The sequence below is a fragment of the Hylobates moloch genome, unplaced genomic scaffold (genome assembly GCF_009828535.3).
Source record: "Hylobates moloch isolate HMO894 unplaced genomic scaffold, HMol_V3 SCAFFOLD_3, whole genome shotgun sequence".
In the NCBI taxonomy this organism is placed as follows: domain Eukaryota; kingdom Metazoa; phylum Chordata; class Mammalia; order Primates; family Hylobatidae; genus Hylobates; species Hylobates moloch.
Genome location: NW_026652278.1, coordinates 36,415,472 through 36,438,827, shown reverse-complemented (window position 1 = coordinate 36,438,827; position 23,356 = coordinate 36,415,472). Strand labels below are relative to the sequence as shown.

The window sequence follows — 23,356 nt, the reverse complement described above, 5'->3', positions numbered from 1 at the left end:
ACAACTGGGGGAAGGATGCTCCCAGTATCTATGGGGTAGAGGCCAGGAAGGCTGCTCATCATGCAATGCACATGGCAGCTCCTACAACAAAGCATTATCTGAACCAACATGTCAGTAGTGTGCCAAGGTTGAGAAATCCTGTACTAAATAAAAGTCTTTTTGGATTATGTTGTTGATCATAGTAATAAAATTACATTATCTTCTTCAAAGAATATGTTACTTTTATTATAAACATCACTATCAAAAATCTGAGGTTGTGTATTCATTGTTGTATAAAAGAAATACATGGCAGGCACCTGGATCTGTGGGCTTGGAGACTGCCAACGTCTGAAGAGAGTTCAGACCTGGAGTTGCCAGGCTGGAAGTAGTTATCATACAGAGAGCAGAGCTAAGCAGTGGAAGGAGACTCCAAGCTGCAAAGAGGCAGGAGAAGCAAGTGCAGAAATGAGCAGAAGTTAAGAGCAGAACTTAAGATAGAGCATTGAAAAAAATAAAGATGTAGTGGAATAGGCAAACAACAGTAAGCCACTGCAGATAAGGAAAAGAATTAAAGAGGAAGAAGAACGAGAATAATGTAGCATCATAACACCAGGAAGGCATTTCCAGATAGAGGAAGTGACCAGGAGAGGGTAAAGTGAAAATGGCATTGCCCGATCCAATTGAGGGTCATTCATTATCTCGACTTCTCTGAACTACTAACATTTTTCAGAATCTAATTAGAACTACATATTCTCTCCCCCAGAAAAATACACGTAAGTACCTACATAAAAGATTGCATCAACAATACCGGGAACTTTATTAGACCATTTAGGAAGTCCACAGATGACAAGGTCGAGAATCCCTGCTCTAAAGCTTATTGGTGAAATATTAAACTGGTTTTTAAAAAATGTCTTTCTTTCTTTCCAAGGTAGAGCTATCAATACAGAAAGATATTATTTCCAGATGTCTTTCAAAAATGAAAGCAACAAAAGTTGTAACTGATACAAAACAATGTAGCCTTCAAAAATAACTTATGCTTGGTTTTGATTCATGGACATACAGAAATATTTAGACAAAAAACTCAAACACCCATCTTGCCTCAATTAGACAGCCCAGCCTAGAAGACAGAAGCAATGAGGAAAGAAAAGAGAGTTTAGATAATTCATTCATGGATAAGTAAGAAGAATACAATGAAATCTAATTTTCCAGAAAAGAATTTATCCATAAGGATTAGGCTTTTGATCTCTTTTATTGCTGATGTCTCAAATAGTAATTATGCTCATATCCCAGTGAAAAAACGATCATGTCAAACCAGACTCACTTCAGCTGCCACATGAGCCTTATATAACAAGACGAGGTTTCAGCCCATTTTCTTTTTTTTTTTTTGAGACGGAGTCTCGCTCTGTCGCCCAGGCTGGAACGCAGTGGCACAGTCTCGGCTCACTGCAAGCTCCGCCTCCCGGGTTCAGGCCATTCTCCCGCCTCAGCCTCTCCGAGTAGCTGGGACTACAGGCGCCCGCCACCACGCTCGGATAATTTTTTTTTTTGTATTTTTAGTAGAGTCGGGGTTTCACCGTGGTCTTGATCTCCTGACCTCATGATCCGCCCGCCTCGGCCTCCCAAAGTGCTGGGATTACAAGCGTGAGCCACCGCGCCCGGCCTCAGCCCATTTTCTACAGTAACAACTATAACCACTTGTTAATGATTTAACAATGACAGTGTGCTGCCAAAACATTATTTCAATTGAGCCTCATAATAAATTAATAAATCTGTGAAGTAGATGTAACTTTTATCCTCATTTTCAGAGGATAAAACTTGAATTCATAGAGAATGGGTAGTTTTCCTGGGTCAGAGGAATGATAACTCCCATCAGGACTAACCACAAATCTCACGGCCTTTCCATTGACCCACTTGGCTCCTTCAGAGGAAGGCACAGCAGACTTTTACCAGAAGAGCCTGGGACAATCAGCAGTCCCAGCATTAAATAGTCCTCTTTGTCCTAAATAGCCCCCAAAATATGCTGTATGATATGACTTCCAGGATCCTTAGGCACGAGCTGTTGATCTAGAAAGCTTCACTAATTAGGGCTGGCCTACACAGAAAAGGAACCTAACTATTCCATAAGCACACTCCCAGCACTGTTGAACTTGGTTCCACAAATTCATTTACACTTGTTTTTAATTTGCTTCGCAAGTATTCTTAAGGTATTTTCCCCCATGTGTCCTGTCTGTCCAAGAACACAGGGACCATGTGAGTCTGTGTTCACAGCTCTACCCTTAGCACCCAAGACAATGCTGAGTAAATGGTTCAATAACCATCTGGTGAATGAACTCAAGGGCAAGGACCTGGCCTTGTAATTTTTATGTCACTTCTGACTACAAATGTACTATCCTGGGAATTCAAACAAATGCTACTGACTAGATGCAGAAACGAATTACATTTAGTAAGAACAGAAAGTAAGTACAATTAGTACCTTTTTTCCCCTCTTTTTTCCCTTCAGACCACTTCAATCTTGTTGGTGTCATCGTGACAGCTGGAGAGCCAGAAAATAACTGTAATAAGAAAATTGTACAGTGGTTTCAATGTTCTAATGGCATTCCTATAGACAGACTTTACTAACAAATGAATTATTTGTTCAATTTCAATGTGAAGAGTTTTTCTGAGACTGATGTATTTATATCTCATTAATCTTAACTGATTTACTGCTGGCTTAATGAAGTAGGCATGCCTAGGATATCTTGAGGCACCACCCCACAGGTAATATAGAGTCTAGGAGGCCTGGCTCAAATGTCACCTGTGGAATCTTCCAGTAAGAACTAACTGCTTCCTCCAGCACTTGTTTAAGGAGCTACTGTACTGTCTGCTTGTGACTAATGAACTACTCATCTGCTTGTGACTAGTGATATTCTTGAATTCAAAATGTGTTTGTTGAATGAGTCAATGAAAACCAACAGAAAGAAGGTAGCATAAATGAAAGGATTGAGAAAAAGCCATTTGAATGGCTCAAAGAAACACAGTAGAACAGACGACAGTACATCAATTTTCCTCTTTTCTACAAATATATACACACAGACAGACAGTCCAAAGAACAGTGTCTTACTAAGTTCCTATTTTCTTTGCTGGTTCCCTTCAATTCACCAATGGCCACAGATTCTGGAGTAGGGTTCTTCTTTTTCTTTTCTGACATCATCTGATTTCCCAGGACCTTTCGCTGATTTAAGAACAGAAAACATTTGATTTACAAACACCTACTGTATCTATAGTGGAGCTACACTAGCCTTCAAAACTGTAATGTCCTTGAGTTAAAAAAATCTCAGCATTCTGATAATCCTGTATGGACCCTCTCGGGCCATCTTATACAAGAGAGGCCAAACCATGTTACCAGAAAAACCCAAAATCATTACTTTTGTTTAAGTTATCACTTTTTCTCCACATTTAAAAGGGCTGAAAGGTTAGAAGCAACTTTATAGTTGATTTAAACAAGCCAATATAGGTCAATTACAGTGTGCCTCTGAGACCAGTTACACACAATATAGAAACACCAGTTACTCATCATATAATTTTTTCCCCAAAGACATGCTGTCTCTGGCAACTATTTAAAAAGTCTCTCCTCCCTATTCACCACTGAGGGATAGTTAGGCTGGCTCTTCTCTAAGGCACTTCTTCCTCCCTGTCATTTACTCATACAGGACTGGAACATTTGAAGACATTCTATAAGAGTTCCTAATATAGCCACAAGAAGATAGAGGCCTTCTTAAGGGGGTCACATGACTATACTGACATGCAGAGCAAGACTAAAAGCCCTTGCGTCTCTGAACAGCTTAGAAGATGATGTAATTTACGTAACCGCCAACAGTGACAATTCTACCATCTTTGGAGAAATCTTCCTTTTTTTCCCTTAGAGAATAAATTTGAATTCTAAAAAAAGAACATATCAAAACTAGAACATTAAACCCTACATTATAAATATCAGCAGCAATATTCCGAACATTCTGATTTAATAAATAATTTACATGAGAAGAGTTCTGGAGGAAAAAACTCTAGCCAAAAAAGGATTGAGACAGGCTAGATGGTCAATTATACCTTGATAAGGCTGAGGGAAAACACAGAAATAATATTTTAGGCCGGGAGCAGTGGCTCACACCTGTAATCTCAGCACTTTGGGAGGCTGAGGCAGGTGAATCGCTTGAGGCCAGGAGTTTTTGACCAGCCTGGCCAACATGGTGAATTACTGTCTCTACTAAAAATACAAAAATTAAGTGGGCGTGGTAGTGCATGCCTGTAATCCCAGCTACTTGGGAGGCCAAGGCATAAGAATCACTTGAACCCAGGAAGCGGAAGTTGCAGTGAGCTGAGATCATGCCATTGCACTCTAGCCTGCGCAACACAGTGAGACTCTGTCTCACACACACACACACACAAAAAAAAGACTAATACATACAGAAACATTTATCTGACTATAACTTTTCTGATTATCAATCATCTCTATGACAGGGAAGTCAGAGGGAATGACAGATTCTCCCAAATAAGAAGAAAACAACGACAGTAAACTAAGGATGTTCATTTTACTAGCCCTGAGCAGGTAAATGCACTTTTAGGATTCTAGCTAAGGGATTTTTTTTTTAACAATGATAAAATAAACATAACATAAAATTTACTATTTTAACCATTTTTAAGTATACAGTTCAGTGGTATTAAGTATATTAATAGTGTTGTGCAACCATCACCATCATCCATCTTCAGAACTTTCTCATCCTCCCAAACAGAAATACTGTACCCATTAAATAATATCTCCCCATTCTCCTCATACTGTTAGCTCCCCTGACAACCAACCACCTTCTCTACTTTGTCTCTATGAACTTGACTCACAGGTACCTCAGTGGAATCATACAGTATTTTTCCTTTCATGACTGGATTATTTCTCTTAGCATAATATCTTCAAGATTCATGCATGTTGTAGGATATGTCAGAATTTCCTTCCTTTTTAAGGACAAATAATGTTCCATTATCTGTATATCCAAGTTTTGTTATCCATTCATCGGTCAATAGACAGTTGGGTTGCTTCTGCCTTTTGGCTTTTGTGAATAATGCTGCTATGAATACGGGTGTACGAATATTGCCTCAAGACCCTGCTTTCAATTCTTTTGGGAGAATACCGGGAGTAGCACTGCTGGATCATAAGGTCATTCTATTTAAATTTTTTAGGAACTGCCATACTGTTTTCCACAGTGGCTGCTCCATTTTACATTCCTATCAACAGTGCATAGGGGTTCCAATTTCTCGACATCCTCATCAACATTTGTTATTTTCTGTTGTTTTTTTTTATAATAGCCATCCTAGTGGGTGTCAAGTGGTAGCTAATTGTGGTTTTGATTTACATTTCCCTAATGATTAGTGATGTTGAACATCTTTTCATGTGTTTCTTGGCCATCCGTACATCTTCTCTGGAGAAATGTCTATTTAAGTCCTTTGCTATTTTTTTTTTTTTTTTGAGATGGAGTCTCGCTCTGTTGCCCAGCCTGGAGTACAGTGGCGCAATCTCGGCTCACTGCAACCTCTGCCTCCTGGGTTCAAACGATTCTCCTGTCTCAGCCTCCTGAGTAGCTGGGACTACAGGCACGTGCCAACATGCCCGGCTAATTTTTTGTATTTTTAATAGAGATGGAGTTTCACCGTGTTAGCCAGAATGGTCTTAATCTCCTGACCTCATGATCTGCCCACCTCAGCCTCCCAAAGTGCTGGGATTACAGGCGTGAGCCACTGTGGCCAGCCTTTGCCCACTTTTTAATGAGGTTGTTTTTGCTGTGTTGAGTTATAGGAGTTCTTTAGGTTATTATGGATATTAACGCCTAATCATATATATGATTTGCAAATATTTTCTCCCAATCCAGGGGGTGCCTTTTCACTCTGTAGATGGCAAAGGAAATTTTGATGTCAAGTAAGCCTAATGTCCTAGAAGCTACTGGCCCCAGGAGGTCAGGATTGAGACTGAATTCTAGATAGCTATAAATTATAACCAGGACCAAAATTACAGTAAGATGAATTTGTAAACGCTAACAGCTGTACCTTAAAAAAAAAAAAAAATTACAGACACAGTGACTCACATCTGTAATCCCAGCACTTCAGGGGGCCAAAGCAGGAGGATCGCTTGAGCCCAGAAATTCAAGACCAGCGACACAGGCTGGGCATGGTGGCTCATGCCTGTAGTCTCAGCACTTTGGGAGGCCGAAGCGGGCAGATTACCTGACGCCAGGAGTTCAAGACCAGGCTGGCCAACATGGTGAAACCCCATCCCTACTAAAAATACAAAATATTAGCCTGGCAGGGTGGTGGGCGCCTGTAATCCCAGCTACTAGGGAGGCTGAGGTGGAAGAATCGCTTGAACCCCAGAGATGGAGGTTGCAGTGAGCTGAGATCATGCCACTGCACTCCAGCCTGAGGCATGGAGTGAGATTCTGTCTCAAAAGAAAAAAAAGACCAGCAACGCAGCAAGACTCCATCTCTATAAACATTTAAAAATCAGCCAGGTATGATGGCATGCACTTGTGGTCCCAGCTACTTGGGAGGCTGAAGTAAGAGGATCGCTGAGCACCCAGCAGATCAAGGCTGCAATAAGCCATGATGGTGCCACTTGTACTTCAGCCTGGGCAACAGAGCAAGACTCTGTCTCAAAAATAAATAAATAAATAAATATTGCAAGTTATTTATTTTTAGGGCAAAAATTTTAAATTTTAAGCAAAGAGCTCCCTATGTTGCTGGAATTATATATCTTAATAACAAAGTAATTTTTAAAAGAAAAGCAGGGCAAAACACCAAAAATAAAAATAAAAGGAAGCCATTATCCTCAGCAAACTAACACAGGAACAGAAAACCAAACACCACATGTTCTCACTTATGAGTAGGAGTTGGCCGGGTGCAGTGGCTCATGCCTATAATCCCAGCACTCTGGAAGGCCGAGGCAGGTGGATCACTTGAGGTCAAGAGTTCGAGACCAGCCTGGCCAACATGGTGAAACCCCCTCTCTACTGAATATACAAAAATAAGCTGGGCATGGTGGTGCACACCTGTAGTCCCAGCTACTTGGGAGGCTGAGGCAGGAAAATGGCTTGAAACCAGGAGGCGGAGGCTGCAGTGAGCCGAAATCAAGCCACTGCACTCCAGCCTGGGTGACAGAGAAAGACTCCATCTAAAAAAAAAAGTGGGAGCTAAACAATGAGAACACATGGACACAGGGAGGGGAACAACACACACTGGGGCCTGTTGGGGGGTGGAGTGCGGGGAGGGAGAGTATTAAGAAAAGTAGCTGGCCAGACGAAATGGCTTATGCCTATAATCCCAGCAATTTGGGAGGCTGAGGCGGGCGAATCACCTGAGGTCAGGAGTTCCAGGCCAGCCTGGCCAACATGGTGAAACCCCCTCTCGATTAAAAAGGCAAAAATTAGCTGGGCATGGTGGCGGGCACCTGTAATCCTAGCTACTTGGGAAGCTGAGGCAGGAGAATCGCTTGAACCTAAGGTGGGGAGGTTGCAGTGAGCCAAGACCGTGTCATTGCACTCCAGCCTGGGCGACAACAGCGAGACTCTGTCTCAAAAAAATTTTTTAAAATAAAAATAGCTAATGCATGCTGGGCTTCACACCTAGGTGATGGGTTGACAGGTGCAGCAAACCACCATGGCACACATTTACCTATATAACAAACCTGCACATCCTGCACATGTACCCAGAACTAAAAATTAAAAAAAAAAAAGGATACTCAGTGCTTTTGGGGCAGCAATCTCTTCCAAAAAAGAAAAATAGAAAAGAAAAGCAGTGTATAGTACTAATCTCTCTCTCCAAGTTAACCAAAATCTTGCCTTAGTTCATGCATGGAAATTTGAACCCCATGATCAAGTTATCTACTGCCACCTGATGGCAATATTCCTTCACTACAAGTTCCAACAGTCAAGACTTATAAATTTAATCTGCAAACATGGTGATAGCAGCAATAACATAGAAGCATATTTTGTATTTGCTTTACAAACAAGATTTTTCCTGAATTTGATACATGGAAGAAAGTACAACAACTGTTGGCCGGGCGCAGTGGCTCACGCTTGTAATCCCAGCACTTTGGGAGGCCGAGGCGGGCGGATCACGAGGTCAGGAGATCGAGACCACGGTGAAACCCTGTCTCTACTAAAAATACAAAAAAATTAGCCGGGCGTGGTGGCGGGCGCCTGTAGTCCCAGCTACTCGGAGAGGCTGAGGCAGGAGAATGGCGTGAACCCGGGAGGTGGAGAGCTTGCAGTGAGCCGAGATCGCGCCACTGCACTCCAGCCTGGGTGAAAGAGCGAGACTCCGTCTCAAAAAAAAAAAAAAAAAAGAAAGTACAACAACTGTTAAAAATATTAAGCTCACAAAAATTTGGGGTATCAAAACTCACTAGCCTATTCGAAAATACAGTTTTCTAACAGTTTCCCTAGTCTGTCTCAACTTCCTCACTTCTCCACGGGTTTACCAAATTGCATAAAGAAGTATGTAACTCGAAGCAGATCAAAAAACAAAAGAGGCCTCTTACACTGCTCAGGAATGCAGACTCTGTCCTCAGCCCCAGAAGAAAAGGAAGGACCCTTACTTCTACTCCTCCTCACATCACAGAGCCCCTTCTCTGATGTGAAACACGGCAAAGCGCTTTGCAATATAAAAGCTTTTCAACGTTTCGTCTTTACCCCCTTATAAACTAGCCCTTTATAGGGTCCCCAAAAAACAGAAGAAAACTTTTTATGCATAAGAAAAATCACATTGTTACATTTCCTAAAAATCAATGCTGAAAACGACAGCCCAGGATACCTACCTTAATAAGCCCACTGAAGGAGCGCGAACGAGCCCTCTTTTGTACCTGGGAAGTAGAAGGTTCTCGCCCTGGTGTCTGGGTCAATGATTGCTTATTAAACTAAAAGAAAACACAGAGAATATTTTATAAATATTTTCCCATCAAGACACAGCATTCTGTGACAACTAATAGCTAAGTGTAAATAAAAGTCCAGGAAAAACCGAGTCTGCGCACAGATGGATTAGGAGGTCAAAAAGCCATCACAAAGTCAGAAATGATGATGCCAAAAGAAGTGGATTCAACTGGTCTGAGGAGCTCTGCACGCCACATTCCTTGAATGTGGAATTACTGTCCGTATTTTACAGACAAAAAAACTGAGACTTGGAGAGCTGATGAAATTTATCCACAATCCCCAGCTGCTAACCAAGACTTTTTTGCAACAAAGCATCTTGGAACCACAGAGTTACTGGCACAGTCTAAAACAGTCCCTAATTTAACATAAATTGCATACAGAATTTTTTTAAGTTACTAAAACTCTTTAAATGGACATCTATCATGACTGCCTGCCAACAATATCGTCAGAGGAAATACATCAGAATGCAGACTTGTCAATGCTATCAACATCAGCTCTCTGGAGGTATCTAAAGTGGAAAACGAGAAGACCCAATGCATTGAATAATCTTATTCAATACTTTGATTAGCCATTCATTTCCCACTTAAAAAGTAATAATAATATAGCATTTAATTCTTCTACTCTTCTGCCTTTTCTGGTTGTTGATGATGTTGTTGTTGTTATTGGAGACAGAGTCTCACTCTGTTGCCAGGCTGGAGTGCAGTGGCACAATCTCGGCTCACTGCAACCTCCGCCTCCCAGGTTCAAGCAATTCTCATGCCTTAGCGTCGCAAGTAGCTGGGATTACAGGTGCCCGCCACCACACCCAGCTAATTTTTTCTATTTTTAGTAGAGATGGGCTTTCACTGTGTTGGCCAGGCTGATCTCGAACTCCTGACCTCAAGTGATCCGCCCACCTCGGCCTACCAAAGTGCTAGGATTACAGGCGTAAGCCACCACACCCAGCCTCTTCTGTCTTTTCTAACTATACTTTTAAAATTTCAGAATTGTAAAAATTTGGAAATTTTATCAGTTCAAGTTCTGGAGGTTAAAAAATTACTTTTACATAAAAGTACCAAGAGGTTCTCCAAGTTAATTATCTCGGCAGGCAGAAAAATTAGCCACGTCTAAAGAGCTTAGCTAGTAAGTATCCCTCCTGAATAAATTGGGACAGGTAAAAATGCATCGTTCCTGACGCTGGCAAGGGTACAATAAGGTAAATTCTCTCATATTCAACTCGGGGGAGTGTTAACTGGCAAAATGTTCTAGGAAGGTATTTAGCAAGGTGTATCCAGAGCCTTTTTAAAATGCATATTAAAAAGTACACACCACTAAAAATACAAAAAATTAGCCAGGCATGGTGGTGTACATCTGTAGTCTCAGCTACTTGGGAGGCTGCAGTGGGAGGATCATGATCACCTGAGCCCAGGGAGGTCGAGGCTGCTGTGAGCCATGATTGTGCCACTGCACTCCAGCCTGGGCAACAGACTCAGAAAAAAAAAAAAAAATACACCACATACAAAGTGTTCTTAGCCTGAAAAACTGAATTAGAATCAGATCAAGCCTCTAGAAATAGATCTAACTACCAGTTTATAGCATGAACAGAGGACTGTGAAACATGTTGAATAACATCACAGGAATGTAATCATTAAAATCCAGAATACAGGCCAAGCACGGTGGCTCATGCCTGTAATCTCAGCACTTTGGGAGGCCAAAGCCAGCAGCAGATCACTTGAGCTCAAGAGTTCATGACCAGCCTGGGCAACGTAGCAAAACCTTGTCTCTACAAAAAATACAAAAATTAGCCAGGCATGGTGGCACACGCCTGTAGTCCCGGCTACTCAGGAGGCTGAAGGGGGAGGATGGCTTGAATCCAGGAGGCAGAGGTTGCAGTGAGCTGCGATCACGTCATTCCAGTCTAGGCAACAGAGATAGACCTTGTCTCAAAAGAAAAAAAAAAAAAAACTCAGTCTATGGAAATGGAAAACAATATAGTTTCTTCCACAAATAAGGTTCAAATACAATCATGCACCGCATAATGACATTTTGGTCAATGACAGACCACGTATATGACAGTAGGTCCCATCAGATTATAATGGAGGTGAAAAATTCCTGTCACCTCATGACATCACTGCTGTCCTAACATCACAGCACAATGTGTTACTCAAGTGACTGCAGTGATGCTGGAATAAACAAACCTACTGTGCTGCTAGCTGTATAAAATTCTAGTACATACCATTATATATAGTACATAATTCTTGATAATGATAATAAATGGGCTAGACATGGCAGCTCACGCCTGTAATCCCAACACTTTAGGAGGCCAAGACAGGTGGAACACTTGAGACCAGGAGTTCAAGACCAGCCTGGCCAACAGGGTGAAACCTCATCTCCACTAAAAATACAAAAATTAGCTGGGTGTGGTGGTGGGCGCCTGTAATCCCAGCTACTCGGGAGGCTGAGGCAGGAGAATTGCTTGAATCTGGGAGGCAGAGGTTGCAGTGAGCCAACTTCGCGTCATTTGCACTCCAGCCTGGGCGACAGAGCAAGACTGTATCTCCAAAAAATACAAAAACAAAAACAAAACAACAATAATAAATGTTACTGGTTTATGTATTTACTATACTACACTTTTATCATCATTCATACCTTTTACCATTATTTTAGAGTGCACTCCTACTTATTTTTTTTTTAAAGTTAACTATAAAACAGCCTCGGGCAGGTCTTTCAGGAGGTATTCTAGAAAAAGGCATTGTTATCATAGGAGATGACAGCTCCATGAGTGATACTGCCTCTGAAGACCTTCTAGTGGAATAATATGTAGAGGCAGAAGACGGTGATATTAATGATCTTGTGTAGGCCTAGGTTAATGTGTATATTTGTGTCTTCAGTTTTGGGTTTTTTTTATTTTTTAGAGACGGGGTCTCTCTCTATTGCCCAGGCTGGAGTTCAGTGGTGGGGATCATAGCTCAGTGCAGCCCCAAACTCCTGGACTCAAGCGATTCATCCTGCTGAGGCTGAGGCTGAGGCCTCCTGAGTAGCTACGACTACAGGCACACACTAACAAGCCCAGTTAATTTTTTTAAATATTTTGTGGATACAAGGTCAATGCTGCCCAGGGTGGTCTCGAACTCCTGGCCTAAAGCAATCCTCCCACTTTGGCCTCCCAAAGTGCTGGGATTACAGGAGTGAGCTACCACGCCCAGCCTGTGTCTTAATTTTTAATTAAAAAGTTTTAAAATTTACAAAAAAAATTAAAAGTTTTTAAAATAGAAAAATGCTTATAGCATAAAGATATACAGAAAATATTTTGTACCAATGCATAGTGTTTTTGTGTTTTAAGCTAAGTGTTATTACAAGAGCCAGAAAGTTAAAAAAAGTTTTAAGTCTGTAAAGTAAAAAAGTTACAGTAAGCTAAAGGTAATTAATTACTGAAGAAAAAAATTTTATAAATTTAGTCTAGCCTAAGTGTACAGTGGTCTACAGTCGTGTCAGCAATGTCCTAGGTCCTCATATTCACTCACCACTCACTGACACACCTAGAGTAACTTCCAATCCTGCAAGCTCCATTCATGGTAACTGCCCTATACAGGTGTACTTTTTTTTATCTTTTATACTGTATTTTTACTGTACCTTTCCTTTGTTTAGATATACAAATACTTACCATTGTTACAATTGCCTACAGTACTCAGTACAGTAACATCCTATACAGGTTTGTAGCCCAGAAGCAACAGGCTACACCATACAGCCTAGGTGTGTACTAAGCTACGCCATCTAGGTTTATGTAAGTACACTCTATGATGTTCACACAACAATGAAATCACCTAAAAACACACTTGTTAGAACATATCCCAATCATCAAGTGACACATGACTATAAAGAAAAAGGGAGTGGGCCGGGTGCGGTGGCTCACGCCTGTAATCCCAACACTTTGGGAGGCCAAGGTGGGGGGATCACAAGGTCAGGAGATCGAGACCATCCTGGGCAACATGGTGAAACCCCGTCTCTACTAAAATACAAAAAAAAAATTAGCCGGGCACCGTGGCGCGCCTGTTGTCCCAGCTACTCTGGAGGCTGAGGCAGGGGACTCGCTTGCACCCAGGAGGCAGAGATTGCAGTGAGCCGAGATTGGAGATCGTGCCACTGCACTCCAGCCTGATGACAGAGCGAGACTCCGTCTCAAAAAAAAAAAAAAGAAAAAAAAGTAAAAGGGAGTGAGAGAGAGACAGAGAGAGAGACAGAGAGAGAGAGAGAGAGAGAGAGTGTGTGTGTGTGTGTGTGTGTGTGTGTGTGTGTGTGTGTGTGTCTAAATGTAGTGTGGCACCCTGGACTGGATCCTGGAGCAAAAAAAAAGGATATTAGGGGAAAAAAAAGGTAAACTCTGTAATGTTAGTAAGTAATGTACTAATTTTGTTTTGTTGACATGAGTTTCACTCTTGTTGCCCAGGCTGGAGTGCAATGGCATGACCTCGGCTCACGGCAACCTCTGCCTCCCTGGTTCAAGTGATTCTCCTGCCTCAGCCTCCCGAGTGCTGGGATTACAGGCCTGAGCCACCATGCCTGGCTAATTTTGTATTTTTAGTAGAGATGGGGTTTCTCCATGTTGGTCAGGCTGGTCTCAAACTCCCGACCTCAGATGATCGGCCTGCCTCAGCCTCCCAAAGTGCTGGGATTACAACCATGAGCCACCCTGCCTGGCCCTGTACTAATGTTAATTTCTTAGTTTTTATAATGTTAATATTAGGGGGAATTGGGTAAAGGGTACTTACCCAGTTTTTATTTTAAAGTTTATTCAAACAAACTGGCAATGTTTTAAGGGGGAAAAAAAAAAGAAAGGGAGAAAAAGAAGAACTTATCTATTAAAAGGGACCTAGTGCATGTAGCAGCCAAAAATATATATATATTCATTTATCATGCCACTTCTAGAAAATAATCTGCAATGAAAATACTTACGAACAAAAATTTATAAACTAAAAACCTAATTCCCAAGTATGTCCAGTAGTAGGCAAATTATGTATAAATTTGGTTATATAGAATAGAATATTATATAAACATTTAAGGTTGGGCATGGTGACTCATGCCTGTAATCCCAGCACTTTGGGAGCCCAAGGCAGGCGGATCACCTGAGGCCAGGAGTTCAAGAGTTCAAGACCAGCCTGGCCAACATGGTATAATCCCGTCTCTACTAAAAATACAAAAATTAGCCAGGCACAGTGGTGCTCCACTGTAATCTCAGTTACTCGGGAGGCTGAGGCAGGAGAATTGCTTGAGCCCAGGAGGCAGAGGCTGCGGTCAGGTGAGATCGCGCCACTGCACTCCAGCCTAGGTGACAGAGCGGAACTCTGCCTCAAAAAAAAAAAAAAAAAAAAAAAAGAATATCATATAAACACTTAAAATGTTCATAGCCTTTTAATAACATAAGAAATGTTTGTAATATAAAGTTAAATGAAAAGGGTAGAATATAAAACATTATATGTTATGATTTTTTCTTTTGGCCCAGACGTAAGGGCTCAAATATGATCTTAAGTAAAAGAAAACAATGTGAAATATATATTCATGGAGGGAAACACTAGGAGGAAATACTCTAAAATGTTATCAGTGGTTACCTCTGGATGTGCATAGGTGATTTTTATGTTCTTCTTTACACACTTCTGTGGGTTTCAATGTTTCTATAGTGAGCATGTATAATTTTTATAATCATGGAGAAAAAATTAGAATACAATAAAATTATAGTTTCTTCAAAAAGATACATCAGGCTGGGTACAGTGGCTTGCGCCTATAATCCCAGCACTTTGGGAGGCCGAGGCAGGTGTACCATTTGAGGTCAGGAGTTCAAGAACAGCCTGACCAACATGGTGAAACCCCATCTGGGTTTGGTGGTGCATGCCTGTAATCCCAGCTACTCGGGAGGCTGAAGCAGGAGAATTGCTTGAACCCAGGAGGCGGAGGTTGCAGTGAGCTGAGATCGAGCCACTATACTCAAATATGATCTTTTACTTAAGATCATATTTACTTAAGATCATATTTGAGCCCTTACATCTACACTGCAGCCTGGGCAACAGAGCTCACCACAACCTCTACCTCCTGGGTTCAAGCAATTCTCCTGCCTCAACCTCCTGAGTAGCTGGGATTACAGAGCGAGACTCCATCTTAAAAAAAAAGAAAGATACAGCAGTATTTAAAACATATGGAAGAATGGCCAGGTGCGGTGGCTCACACCTGTAATCCCAGCACTTTGGGAGGCCGAGACGGGTGGATCACTTGAGGTCAGGAGTTCAAGACCAGCCTGGCCAACATGGTGAAACTCCATCTCTACTAAAAATGCAAAAATTAGGCCGGGCGCGGTGGCTCACGCTTGTAATCCCAGCACTTTGGGAAGCCGAGGCGGGCGGATCACGAGGTCAGGAGATCGAGACCATCCTGGCTAACACAGTGAAACCCCGTCTCTATTAAAAATACAAAAAAAATTAGCCGGGCGTGGTGGCGGGCGCCTGTAGTCCCAGCTACTCGGAGAAGGCTGAGGCAGGAGAATGGCGTGAACCCGGGAGGCGGAGCTTGCAGTGAGCCGAGATGGTGCCACTGCACTCCAGCCTGGGCGACAGAGCGAGACTCCGTCTCAAAAAAAAAAAAAAAAAAAATGCAAAAATTAGTCAGGCGTGGTGGCGGCACATGCATGTAGTCCTAGCTATTCAGCAGGCTGAGGCAGGAGAATTGCTTGAACCCAGGAGACAGAGGTGGCAGTGAGCCGAGATCGTGCCATTGTACTCCAGCCTGGGCAACAGAGCGAGACTCTGTCTCAAAAAAATAAAATAAAATAAAATAAAATGTATGGAAGGAGTCTGCATGCATGCATAAGAAATGCTTAGACTGTAATGTTTAGTGAAAAAAGGAAAACATTTTAAAGTACATGGTATGATCCTAACTATGTAAGAAGATACCCAGAGGAAAAAGACCAAAAGAAATGCCCACAGTGTAAACATTGGCAGGAAGAGTGATTTGCTTTCTTCTTACCCTTCTCTATAATTTTCTGTTTTTCTAAAAAGTGCAAAATGTCTTTTTCTTTCTTATCTTTAAGTATCAGTGTTCTTTTTTTTTTTTTTTTTTTTTTTTTTGAGACGAGGTTTTTCTCTTATTGCCCAGGCTGGAGTGCAATGCCACGAACTCGGCTCACCGCAACCTCTGCCTCCCGGGCTCAAGCAATTCTCCTGCCTCGGCCTCCAGTGTAGCTGGGATTACAGGCATGCACCACCACACCTGGCTAATTTTGTTTTTGTTTTGTTTTGTTTTTTGAGACGGAGTTTCACTCTTGTTGCCCAGGCTGGAGTGCAATGCATCATCTCAGCTCACCACAACCTCTACCTCCTGGGTTCAAGCAATTCTCCTGCCTCAACCTCCTGAGTAGCTGGGATTACAGGCATGCGCCACCACACTCAGCTGATTTTTTTGTATTTTTAGTAGAGACCAGGTTTCTCCATGTTAGTCAGGCTGGTCTCAAACTCCCGACCTCAGGTGATCTGCCTGCCTCGTCCTCCCAAAGTGCTGAGATTACAGGCGTGAGCCACTGCGCCCAGCCCTAATTTTGTATTTTTAGTAGAGACGGGGTTTCTCCATGTTGGTCAGGCTGGTCTTGAACTCCTGACCTCAGGTGATCCACCCGCCTAGGCCTCCCAAAGTGCTGGGCTTACAGGTGTGAGCCACTGCACCCAGCCGGTATCAGTGTTCTTGTTGAAAGAAGTCATTATACCTGTCCTACATGAAACTACTTAGTTTCTATCAAGAATTAAATCACTAGACTGGTTTGAATCTGCAGCAATACTCAGCCAACACCCTGTAAAATTCCAGTTGTAACACAATTTGCTAGATCTCAAAGTAACTTCAAAGAGATGGCAGAAACTTCTCTTAAATTACTTTGTAAATTCTTAAGAACAGCTCAGTTCACCATTTTCTGAGTACTTGTTTATACCTGGCCTTATGCTGAGAGTAGGTATAAAATAAGCAAAAACAGACTCTTCCCCCAAGAAAGTCCCAGTTGAATAAAAGAAGCTGACCCTGCCTGCTCAGGTAAAATTCAAGAGGGATTGAGACAAAATTAATCTCCTGAGAAACTACCCAAAGTCACAGGACTTACTTAAACCATACTTCGAGTTCCAAAATAGCAAATTTGTTCCCATAGCTCCAGCATAAAAAAACATGGCCACCAGAATTCCTACTTTCTAGTATCAGACTAGGGCCCTGATTTATTGTGTTCTCTAACTGCAAACAACTCTGTAGTAAAAAGTTACCACTTAGACTTTGCTATGCCAGCCACTCTACATAGATTATCTCTAATTTTTAGAACTTTGAAACATCAATGTTACTATTACTATTTTACAAACAAAAAAACTGAAACTCAGAAAAGTTATTTGCTAAGAAAATCTGGAGGGTTTAAACTTTGGAACAATATATTGTAACTGCTGGTCCTCTCTCAGCAAACTTGGGACACGACCAAAATGAGAGACTCTCTAACCACACTTGGATCCTCCTGCTTAACTAGAAATCAAGAGACTCCACTCCTTTCTCTAGTGGAGCAATGGCACAGAGATTGCCGTGGAGATTCCATACACAAGCCTGCTTTCTCGGCTGAACCAAAAATTAAATGAGATTCTTAACAATATGACCTACTGATTCTACGACCACGATTACACTCCTAAAGCCCCATCACAACTTCCCTGCCTTTAGGCACCTGTCTAATAAGTTGTTTCTTCTTTGCTGACTCTGGCATATTGTGAACGTGTTGAAACAGCTCTCTCAGTGCCTCTTCCGTATGGTGCTGGGTCTCCTCCTGGTGAGGGCAGGAATCTACCCGGTTCCGTTTCTGAGACTTTGCCAGCTGAAAGGACTTAGTATGACATGAAGCTATCAGGTCAAGGTCATCCTAAGGAAAATTTAAAAGAAGAGTAAATTAATATATCCTGCCAACTTTGTTTTGGGGTTCTTACAAAAACCTGGAAAAAAAAAGGGAGAGTGCGGACATGGTATACTCCTACACTCAGGAATAAGAAAAATCTTAACACTATTATTAGATAACAAGGAACCTATTAATATAGGTTATATTAATAGCCCACTCCCATGACCTGCCCAGAGAACCTAAGTGCATTTAAAATACTGCCACCAAGAGTTATATTTGTATAAGAGCTCAGTTTTTAAAGCATCTTTTTATTTCATTAATTTATTCAATAATTCAACAAGGTAAGCACGGAAAGCATCATGATTCCCATCTGACAGAGGAAAAAAACTGAGGTTAAACTGTAAGTTTAAAGTCGTCTGGATACTAAAGTGACGGACCCACCTGGGAGCCTAAGGGCTCTGACTCTTGGCTAACACTCCTTCCCACACATGGCAACTTAATACCACAACTAGACAGCAGTGCTAGAGGAACAAAAACAGCTCTCTAACAAAAACCACACTCCAGTTAAACTAGTTGAAACCAAATACTGTTTTCCTGGTAACATTGAATATTTGCTGAATAAGAGGGAGAAACAAATAGGAGCAGAAAAAATAGCACAAGCGGACAGCTTAAGTTTCTAACCAAGACAGGATGAATAGAACTTGAAAATTGTAAGCACTCAAAAAGTGCTTGTACAATTTTTAACTTCTCACTTTTTTTTTTTTTTTTTTTGTCAGAGCAGGAGTGGAAGTTTATTTAAAAAGGCTTAGAACAGGAAAGAAAGGAAAGTATGCTTGGAAGAGACCCAAGCAGGCATATAAAGGTCAAATGCCTAACTTCTCACTTTTTTAATTTTTTTGAGATGGGGTCTCACTCTGTCACCCAGACTGGAGTATAATGTCACCATCTTGGCTCACTGCAACCTCCACTTCCTGAGCTCAAGTGATCCGCCCACCTCAGCCTCCCGAGTAGCTGAGACTACAGGTACGTGCCACCACATCTGGCTAATTTTTTGCATTTTTGGTAGAGACTGGGTTTGGCCATGTTGCCCAAGCTGGTCTCAAACTCCTGATCTCAAGTGATCTGCCTGCCTTGGCCTCTGAAAGTGCTAGGATTACAGGCATGAGCCACCATACCTGGCCATAACTTCTTACTTTTAAAACTCAGTACTCATATCTAGGCTGGATGCAGTGGATCACGCCTGTAATCCCAGCACTTTGGGAGGCTGAGGCAGCCAGACTACTTGAGCCCAGGAGTTTGAGACTTGGGCAACATGGTGAAACCCCATCTCTACCAAAAATACAAAAATTAGCAGGCATGGTGGTGCATGCCTGTAGTCCCAGCTACTCAGGAGGCTGAGGTGAGAGGACCAGGGAGCCAAGATCATGCCACTGCACTCCAGCCTACCCGACAGAGCGAAACCCTATCTCAAAAAAAAAAAAAAAAGAAAAATCATCATTATCATATCTAATCTTGTGAATAAACATTATACATTTCCCTATCTATCTAAACTCATGTGGTCTCAAGTCTTTTAGCCATTTGATAGAGTTTTACCATACCAATGAACCTAAAATAGGAATGAATTACATAAAATTGTCCTTTCGTTCTTATAAAATATGTAACACATTTGCTATTCACAGATTATTTCTATCAGAAGGACTTTATGAAAAACCTTGAAACACAGGGTCTGTGTCATCACTCTTACGCAGAGGACACCATCTATCACTGGAGAACCTCTGAAAGCAAATAAAAACAGTGTGGGGGGGGGCACTTTTTTTTTCAAGAGACAGGGTCTCGCTGTATTACCCAGGCTGGAGTGCAGTGGCACAATCAGCTCACTGTAGACTTGAATTCTCCCATCTCAGCCTCCAGAGTCACTGGGATTACAAGCCTGAGCTACCATACCTCACATGTGGAGCATTTGTATTCTAATACATAACTTACTTCTTAGTCTTCTTCATAATGGCAAAATGACTAAGTGATTTTGAGCTATAATACTAAAAACTTCTTATTTTCCATGCTTTTACTTTGACTTCATACTTTGTTTTAAAACTCCACCAGTCTTAACGCTCTCCTTGTTTGGTTTAACAGCAGATTCCTATCCTTACCTTTGATGCCTGAGTTCTGGATCCCAAATAGTGCAATCTGGCACACTCCCGAATGTAAGCAGGAGCCTGGGCAGGACATAAAAGAAAACCAAAACCCAGTGATTAGTAGGATATAACATTCTTTAAGGCCACAAGGACAGTGGTTCTCAAAATCATTTGACCAGCAGATTACTTTAGAAAAGCCAAAGATCCTCAAAATTCATAGCCCCTCCATAGCTTCCTTTCTCTTGCCACAAAATAGATACCTCAACAAATCTGATGGAAAAACTGTGAGAAGACACCAATGTAGTTGTTGCCGCTTTAAAAATCAAACATGGCATGTATATACTCAAATAAGCCAAAGACAAAAATACAGACATTTGTAAGAATGTTTCTATCTGACAAAAACCACCCCCTCAAATCCTTACAAATTACAAGTGGTCTCCAGATCACATTTTAAAATCACAGTGTAGAAAATATCATTTAACGTCTATAATCTCAGCACTTTGGGAGGCAGAAGCAGGAGGATGGCTTCACCCCAGGAGTTTGTGACCAGCCTGGGCAACACATGGAGACCCCCATCTCTACAAAAAATTACTAAAAAATGGCCGGCACGGTGGCTCATGCCTGTAATCCCAGCACTATGGGAGGCCGAGGTGGGTGGATCACCTGAGGTCAGGAGTTCGAGACCAGCCTGACCAACATGGTGAAACCCCGTCTCTACTAAAAATACAAAATTAGCCGGGTGTGGTGGCGTATGCCTGTAATCCCAGGTACTCAGGAGACTGAGGCAGGAGAATTGCTTGAACCCAGGAGACAGAGGTTGCAGTGTGCCAAGATCGCACCATTGCACTCCAGCCTGGGCAACAAGAGCGAAACTCCGTCTCAAAAAAAAAAAAAATTGCAAAAAAATTAGCCGGGCATGGTGGTGCATGCCTGTGGTCCCAGCTCTCAGAAGGCTAAGGGGGAGAATCTCTTGAGCCCAGAAGTTCAAGGCTGCAGTGAGCCATGTTCATACCACTGCACTCCAGCCTAGGCAACAGAGCAAGACCCTGTCTCAAAAAAGAAAGAAAGAAATACCATTTAGAATTACTATGGAGTAGAATCCTGTGACAACTACTCTGATACTGTCTTAGTAGATGTGCAAAATAATATAACTACCATAGAGGAAAACTGGGTTGGTAACATCTAATAAAATTACATTTGCACTTACCCTTTTACCCAGAAACCTCACTACTGGTAACATATCCTGAGTATGTAACTCCAGAAATACAAAACACACTTGTATAAGATTAATCAAACAATTGGATACAACCCAAATGTTCTTTAATAGAGAACTGGTTGAATCAACTTTCATACATCCATACAATACAGTACTATGAAGAAAGGAAGGGAGAGAAAGAAAGGAACAGAGGGAAAGAAAGAAAGGAAAGGAAGGGAGGGACAGAAAAAGAAAGGATGGAGAGAAGGAAGAAACAATGAATTGATATGGAAGGATTTCTAGGATCTACTGTTGAGTGAGAAAAGTGAAGTAAATGTATATTTGTGTAAGAAAAAAACGGGAAATAGGAATATACACACAAATGTACATTTACTTGTTTTTATGAAAAGAAACACTAAGAGGATAACCCAGAAAACAATGAAAATAATTAGAAAGGACTGAGATTTCTCTAAGTATATCTTTTAATGTGGTTTTGAGTTTTTTTTTTTTTTTGAGACGGAGTCTCACTCTCTCGCCCAGGTTAGAGTGCAATGGCATGATCTCGGCTCACTGCAACCTCCGCCTCCCACGTTCAAGTGATTCTTACCTCAGCCTCCCACGTAGCTGGGATTACAGGCACCCACCATCATGCCCGGCTAATTTTTGTACTTTTGTAGAGACGGGGCTTCACCTCGTCTTTGGGAGGCCAAAGCGGGTAGATCACTTGAGCCCAGGAGTTTGAGACCAGCCTGGGCAACATGGTGAGACCCATCTCTACAAAAATACAAAAATTAGCCGGGTGTGGTGGCGCTCACCTGTAGACCCAGCTACTCGAGAGGCTGAGGTGGGAGGATCGACTGGGCCCAGCAGGCAGAGGCTGCTGTGAGCCCAGATCATGCTACTGCACTCCAGCCTGGGTGACACAGTGAAAATCTCCAAAAAAAGAAAAAAAAAATCTGAAATTTGTAATATAAGAAAAAAAGAAATACAAATACAAAATAAAAGAAGCCAAGAAAAAGTTCTGTAGTATTGAATCTGAATTGGTGGTATTAATATGAACTTACAATTGCTTTAAAAAAATGTTTTAATCTATTTCTTTGCCCTCAAGCAGCCTAGAAGCAATGACACACCACAAACAATGAGTATACCTAGTATCACTCAGAAGCCAAGGTTCCCTGGAGAAATAATTACTCCAGATCTAGGCCAGCGCAAGTACAAAGTGAGCTGGGAACATTTTATACCAGAAAGGAAACACTCAAAGACAATACAGTCCTGTCAAAAAGATGTAGAAGCCGGTTAACAAGGGCTATCACTGGCCAAATCTGGGATAATTTAAATATCAATTTTGTTTGTTTGTTTGTTTGTGACAGGGTCTCACTCTGTCACCCAGGCTGGAGTGCAATGGCATAATCTTGGCTCAGTGCAACCTCCACCTCCTGGGCTCAAGCCATCCTACCACCTTAGCCTCTGAGTAGCTGGGACCACAGGAGCGTGCCATCACGCCTGGCTAATTTTTTGTATTTTTCATAGAGATGGGGTTTTGCCACATTGCCCAGGAGAATATCAACATTATAAATAAAATTGACTAACACTTTGGAAAAATAAAAATCCATGAGTTTATATTAATATTCATTTTTAAAGGGAAAGAGAATGAGACAAAGAAAAGCTATTCTCCAAAGAAGAAAGTCAGCTAATAAAGGCTGAATGACAAAATTAGAAAATCTTAATTTTTAATACCCAATGTCATCATAGATTCCAGCAGGATTATCAACGGATGCTAAAATCATTATTAGGTAATCACTCTACAGGTTATTTACTAATTGCAAAGGGGAAAAAAATTTACCTTTATAACTGAAAGATCTGGCAGTGAGCAAAATTAACATCATGAAGAGAGAAAATCAAACAATCTGTATCTCCTCATGTGAGGCAATGTGATGCACACAAACATCACCTGTGAAGTATCTTGCCAAAAATGCTTAATCTGAATCTGATTAAGACTCTAGATCTAGCTTCTACTTTACAGGAACTGCATGGAAGGTGATAGAGGAACAAGTTAAATAACTTGAGAAAACAATAAGACAAATTTAGAATGTGAGACATTCTACAACACAGTTAACTTGATGCTTCAACAAATAACATGAAGAAAAAGCATGAGTGTGCAGATTAAAAGTGTCATAATAATTAAAACCAGTACAGAAACTTTGATTGGCCTATATTGAAAAAAACTATGAAATACATTCTT

The 23,356-nt window shown here is 41.5% G+C and overlaps 1 protein-coding gene across 3 annotated transcripts in view; it reads right to left on the bottom strand.

The window, feature by feature from the left end:
- ARHGAP19 (Rho GTPase activating protein 19) overlaps positions 1 to 23,356 on the bottom strand; it is a 69,478-nt gene that overhangs the window by 4,800 nt on the left and 41,322 nt on the right. For 2 of the 3 annotated variants that reach the window (XM_032135349.2, XM_058436139.1), the window contains 5 exons: positions 19,935 to 20,000; positions 17,623 to 17,814; positions 8,810 to 8,908; positions 3,080 to 3,190; positions 2,453 to 2,531 (listed from right to left, as the gene is read on the bottom strand). In XM_032135349.2, coding sequence (XP_031991240.1) covers positions 2,453 to 2,531; positions 3,080 to 3,190; positions 8,810 to 8,908; positions 17,623 to 17,814; positions 19,935 to 20,000 — 547 coding nt within the window. Of the gene's footprint in view, positions 1 to 2,452; positions 2,532 to 3,079; positions 3,191 to 8,809; positions 8,909 to 10,732; positions 10,843 to 17,622; positions 17,815 to 19,934; positions 20,001 to 23,356 lie in introns of those variants that run through there. The other variant, XM_058436138.1, reaches the window with a different exon arrangement.